At 37.1% G+C, this 6,312-nt stretch overlaps 1 protein-coding gene across 1 annotated transcript; it reads right to left on the bottom strand.

Moving 5' to 3' along the window:
- Positions 1–675: 675 nt before the first annotated feature.
- LOC113695326 (uncharacterized) lies at positions 676–4,545 on the bottom strand. The gene is made up of 2 exons (XM_072055368.1): positions 3,937–4,545; positions 676–2,825 (listed from the first exon to the last, which is right to left on the bottom strand). The coding sequence occupies exons 1-2, from the start codon at positions 4,333–4,335 to the stop codon at positions 2,736–2,738; spliced, it is 489 nt and encodes a 162-aa protein (XP_071911469.1). The 5' UTR covers positions 4,336–4,545; the 3' UTR covers positions 676–2,735.
- Positions 4,546–6,312: the final 1,767 nt, after the last annotated feature.

Raw genomic sequence — 6,312 nt, 5'->3', positions numbered from 1 at the left:
CAAGTGCGGAAAAGTAAAAGTCGCTGTAAGGACTGGTTACCAATCCACAGTTGACTATACCCAAATTTGAAAGGCGGTGCTCTTTCCCATGGTTACAGATATCCTACACAAGTAGCTCGTGATAAGGTTACATCTTCGATGACTTGACTAGCTTACCTAGATAAGCTAATCCATCAAAAAGTGCCTATAACGTAGTTGCAACAAACATCCGTGCTGACGCTGAACCATGGGTTAGAAAAAAGCAGGAGAAAGTGCTAGAATGACAAGAAGATGTTTTGGAGGTTGACTTTCACAACAAGAACACAGGCTTTTTTGGGACGTCACTTTGGTTGAGACTGCACATCATGTTTGAAGGGTGTTCTGCACCGACTCTTTACTGATGTTATTAAGAGGTAGAAACCGTAGCTGTTGTTGAAGGTGATCGATGTGAAAGGAAAATATAAGCACATTTTAGACATTCAGTCCTAGCTTTCACATTGAGAACCTGTTTAGAATAATTTTGGTGGCATTTCACTTGGTTAAAAACATTTTATAATTCAAGATTGTCAACGCATTCTTCCAGTGAGAAATATGTGCTTAGCTTCTCGAACAGAATCACAGAAAGTAAATGAAGTGAAGTAGAAACGTGAAACTTTCAAAGGCTGAATCTGCCCCCCCCCCCCCCCCCCCCCCCCCCCCCCCCCCCCCCCCGAGGGGGACAATATTGGAGAGGGGAGCTCAGCATCTAGATACATTGAATGCATGGATAATCATGTGGAAAGGTGCTGTAGACTGTAGATTCATCGCTACCCTTTTTCTCAAGTGTTTGAGATGGGAAATATGCCCTCGTGTCCCCAAGAAGTTGAGTTCACCTTTCATTGCTTTAGACTTTACAACTGTCATTCACACTCTATTCTGCTCCTACATTATGGGGCAGGAGAAGTTCATTTAGACTTGTACAGGCTACAGAGGCTGGAAATTAGACATAAAAGAAAGCACTGTACTTCTCTTTAATGCATCAAGAGGATTTGAACTCTTAACCTGATGCACAGGACAGTTTTAACGAACTCTCCCTGATTGATCACTGCATACTATTCAACCAAGAAAATGTTTAAACTTGATCCCGCTCTAGTAGTATATTGAACCTTTTCTTGGCTGTTGGCAATCTTCTGGACGGCAGCAATTTTGTTCTACTTGTTTGTGTATTTTGTTCATGTGCTCTATTGCCCGCCTCTAATAAGCCTTTCCACCATCTGATGAAGCTATTTCTGGTTCAATTAGGCCGCCCCACCACCTCTTTGACTTGCAATATTCTGTGGCAGGTTTGGAAAGGCTGGAAACAGCAAACACTAAGCTTGCCCTCTTTTCTCCTTTTTTTTTTAATTTATTTTGAAATTCCTATAAGTTGTTTGCACATTGCGAGCAATAAATCCAACGAGCAAAAGAAGAAATAGAAAAACCAGGGGTGTCGAAATCAATTGTTTGAATGCAGGCAAGTCTTAATGCATTTAATATTTGCAAATTCCTATAATAAACGATATACAATTTACCGACAGAAACAAACTAAAGGATTTCAGGGATTCAATATTTGTGTCCATCACTTAGAAATATCATGATTTTACATTTATCCTTAAATATGTGTATAACAACAAGATGTAATAAGAAAGAAAAAAATATGCAGCTGATATTATCAAGGTATGGAAATTAAAGGCAAGAGACTTTGGATTCTTAAAAAAAAATTAGATAAGAAAAAAATGGATGTAACTGATCTTCCAACTTACAACAATGAATAAACAAGTAATTAAAGACACACCATGAAACATTCTTCTTTGCTTCAATTTGCCCAACCAATTTATCCCTTTTACCATAAAATCTTTAGCCAGATTTTCCAAAAGATCAGTTTAAGTATGTACCAAAAAAAAAAAAAGAAGAGTCCTCATTTTATTTTATTTTATTTTTTATGCTTTGGGTGTGAGATGGAAAAAGGAAAAAAAAAATGATAACTTGAAGTAGTTGCAACCAGCATCCGTGCTGAACCTTGGGTTAGTGCAGGAGAAAGTGCTAGAGCAAGAGCAAGATGTCAAAAAAACATGCTCTTCCAAGCCACAATTTTGAGTTTTGGAGGTTGACTTTGACAACAAGGACAAAAACATTTGAACTTGGAACATTTAAACATTTTTGATGGGTTAAAATTGAGGTCCTGTTTGTTTATTAAGAGTTATCACTTTATTTATTTTTTGTGTGGACTGAGGAGATTAATTTGAAGAAGGTTCAGCAGAGTTCCTGTGAACTTGGAGGAATTAATCCATAGCTGTTGTTGAGGGTAAAACAGAAAAGAAACTAGATGTATACCACATATAACATAACATTTTGATATTCAATCCTAGTTTACAATATAGTGTACAAGTATACCACAGCCTACCTCTCTGTTTTTTTGTGGAGGGGAGGGGAGAGGGGATGGGGTGGTCATCCTTTTGTTGCATCAAGTGTGGATCCAAAAAATGCACTCTCCATGAAGGCATCAAATTTTTCTGCCAATAAACTTTTCATACGAGCAGAGAAATTAACTTCACAACTTAGAAACATCACCTACCCTTTTTCATGGGTTAAAAACCATGCCATTAGTAGTATTCTCCAGCAACAGAGAGTATGCTAGTATATGGAACTCCTTTAAAGAAATCAACATGAAAGAACCGAACCTTGTTTTTCAACTGATAAGATACCTCAATGAAGTCTGGTATAGCCTGTATCGTTAACTAAAACATGTCATGCTTTAGACGTCTGTGTTGGTTGTAATGCTTCTCCACGAATACCTTGCAAGCACCTTCAATTGTCCTACGCCATGTCTATTTGTACATTAACAAAAGAAGAAAACAGCATTCAGTTTTCGACCATATTTTCGCATGCCATTACTGCTTATAATGGAGCATAATGAGTGCATGAGACTATATGTTTTCATACAATGACTAATTTGATTTGCAATGGATCATGATGAGTGCTGTACTTGATATTTCACAGAATTGCAGACTCAGGAAGATATGTGTGATGAGGGTTTGTGGAGAGCAGGAGAAGATGTGTTGTAGAAAAACATGGTTGCAAAAGTGAAAGGTCTGATTCAAGCTAACTTAAGATATTAACTACAAATTAAGTTTCACAACTTCTTGGATGATATAGAAAAGTACAAGCTACAAATGAAGGAGGCTATGGACCAAAGCTTGCTTGGAGGCGATATTTGTCTAAGTTAGATTTAATATGATTAAACTACAACATCAAGGCATACTACTAATGAAGATGATTAAGAGCAATGAGAGCCATATGCACTTGTATGAGGTCCCTAATTATAAGTAAAGTTTCAACAAGAACTCTAGACCTAGGTATCTAGGACTCACACCCTTCAATCTTAGGTGTAAACTTACACTCAAATTTTAGGCTCTGTGCCTTGGATCTATAAGATAAAATTGTCTAGCATCTTCTTTGGTTATTCAAAAATTTATTCTTAGCATTTGATTACCGTCTTCTGTGCCAATACTTAACATTGTGCAAGTCAGACTTTAGAGGTATCTTATTGAAATTGTTTACCACGAGCGACTAGAATATAGGTTTTCGATCCATAAGAAGTGAAGTTGAACATTCACAAATCACAAGGAACTTTTTGGCATTTAATCCTATTATTAGGGGGCAATTCTGACATTTTGTGTGCAGCCGTTAGTTTAGATAATTTCTGTTCAATTTTCAATTTAGTTAAAATGACGAAAACTTAGAAAGTAAGTTCACTTTGCCACAGAGAGTTAAGTTGAATTTTCTACCAATCACAAGGGACTTTTTAATAATCCGAAATGCATATTCTATCCAAAATCGGCATATTATGCCTATCCGGAAACAGATATAATCATGATCAAGAGTAATAAAAAAGACAAAACATAAAGTATATCTAATTATCAAATAAAGAGATCTCACCTTCTCAATTGCACCCAGAAGAGACTTATGCTTAATTTCCCTTGCCCTGACTTTTACTCTCCCAATCCCAAGTCTTCGAACCACCGCCACAGATGATCTCCGAGACGAGGGCGTAACGGGAGGCAAAAGGGACTTCCTCTCAACAATGGCAGCACTAATACCATTCAAAGAAGAGCCCTGATCAACATACATTCTGCTCTGAGTATAAAACCCAGCCTTAATTGCACTAATATTAGTGCTTCTTTTAATCCGCTTAGCCAACTGCAGCTCTTTCTTGTCTTCTGACTCCGAACCCACTTGGGCAAACTTCCTCAGCAGCTCATCAGATGATGCTTTTGCTACATGCTGAATTCTCGGACAGCTTTCATCGCTATTGTTGTCTTCATTGTTAGTAGCCATTCTTGAATTCTTGAGCTAAAAAAGATGGCAAGAAAAGTTGAAAAAACAGGCAGTATAAGAGAGCGAGATGGGGGGGGAGGAAGAGAGAATCGTGATTAATTTGATAAGGATTTGCAGAGTGAAGCTCAGAGGTGGTCTGAGAGGGAAGATTAATATGTCAAAAATGGACCGTTAGGGAAGGCGCGGTGGTGTATGATTTGATTATTAATGGTTAGCTGGTGGAGAAGTGGCTGAGCAGAAAATATAGCCGTTGAGCAAGAGCCAAGCTCAATAATGCTAAGATAATAATGTGCCATATGTCCTAGCCCAGAAATAAATACTGTAGATGAAAGGACCATAATATAAGCAGGTGGCTTTCCCAGGGAATGGACCAAATAGTGATTGGGTGGGAAAGTATGCCACGCCCAAAGTCCCAAGGCCACTGATGGCCCATCTACTTGAGTTTAGGTAGACTGAAACATCTAAAATGATATGGAAGGAATTCTCTCCAAGTTGATTATGAAACTCATACCAGCTCTTTCGTGATTCTGTTTTCCTGTTTGTCTTTCCCGATTCTCAATAAATTCCCTGATATGCGAAACATTTAATCTCATTATATCTTTGATCATGCATGTAATGGATACTTCTGGCTTCATGTTAATTTATCAAACCTAGTTATTGACAATGATTTCTACTGCCTAAAATGTTTATTCAATATGTCTTGATGTACACTCTTTCACTTCATAGGCGCAACTGATTTAAAAAGAAAAAAAGAAAAAAAAGCCTTGCATGTACTTCGGGGATTTCAAATGGGATTACTCTAGGAGATTAGGATTAATCAGTTTTTGTTTCAAGGAATGGATATTAATTACGTTGTCTGAAACAAAGTTAACCAGAAAAATTCTATAAATCATGAACATATTTTGTGGACGATAATGATAAGTCATGCTTCTTTCCATTATTAAAGTAGACAAACAATAAATATTTATTCTTTCTTAGACCCCCAAATGCAGGCATACTATCTGAATTGCGATTCTTTTTTTTTTTTTTCTTCTTTGGGAAAATCTTTGATTTTTGGGTAAATTACTCATAACCCTCTTGGGATTTTATATAAATTTCACATGACCTCCTTAAGGTTTCAAAATTTTCACATGACCCTATTGTGGATTTACGTAAAGTGGTAAATGCATGAAAGGCATCTTCGAATATTGCGATTGATTTGAGACCCATTCTAAAAGTGCTTATGATAAAATTATAGTATTAGTTTTACTCCCTTGCAATTTTACATAAATATACATTTATCTCTTCTGCAGATATGGCAATTGGGACGGGTGCCTGCGGGGTCTAATGGAGAAGGGCTTCGTACCCGTTAAAAAAATTAAATATTTATATATATATATATAAATGTATGTGTATAATTATATGTACAATATATTTAATTTAATTAGTTACAAACTTATAATAATGATATTATTATTTATAAGTATTATATAATGTATATTAGTATATGTAATATAATTAAAATTATTAATTATACTAATAATTATACATGTCTACTAATAGAAATTATTAATTAGTTATACTAAATTTACTAATACATTTATACTAAATTCCTAATTACATTTAACACACTAACACTTTTTTTCTCTAAAAAATTACAATAATATGGTGAAGAGGGGTGGGGCGGGGGGGGGGGAGTGGGGGGCTGGAGCGGGAAGAATTAGTGGCCAGCAGTGCGGGGGGCGGGGGTGGGGTCGTTGCCATTCCTACTCTTCTGATTTTGCATCTATTATTCAACCCCTCGGGGTTGGCTCGGCTGGTGCTGGGGGTGCCTCCTTAGGTCCTGACATCGTGTGGTCGCGGTTCGATCCCTGTTATCGTCTTGTGTCTTCTGGGGGTAGGGGCACAAGCGGAGTGGGAATAGTCGGGTCCGAAAATATAATCCGTCGAATCCCGGATACTGTCAGGATAGGAGAATAAAGAGCCTGAGACGATGTC

Source organism: Coffea arabica, chromosome 6e (assembly GCF_036785885.1).
Source record: "Coffea arabica cultivar ET-39 chromosome 6e, Coffea Arabica ET-39 HiFi, whole genome shotgun sequence".
NCBI classification, from domain to species: domain Eukaryota; kingdom Viridiplantae; phylum Streptophyta; class Magnoliopsida; order Gentianales; family Rubiaceae; genus Coffea; species Coffea arabica.
The sequence above is the reverse complement of the archived record's forward strand: the minus strand, read 5'-3'. Positions and strand labels throughout refer to the sequence as shown.

Coding starts and splice junctions, on each gene's coding strand:
- LOC113695326 (XM_072055368.1), bottom strand. CDS start 4,335: ATGGCTACTAACAATGAAGACAACAATAGCGATGAAAGCTGTCCGAGA. Junction 2,826..3,936: donor TTCTGGGTGCAATTGAGAAG/GTGAGATCTCTT, acceptor ATGTACAAATAG/ACATGGCGTAGGACAATTGA.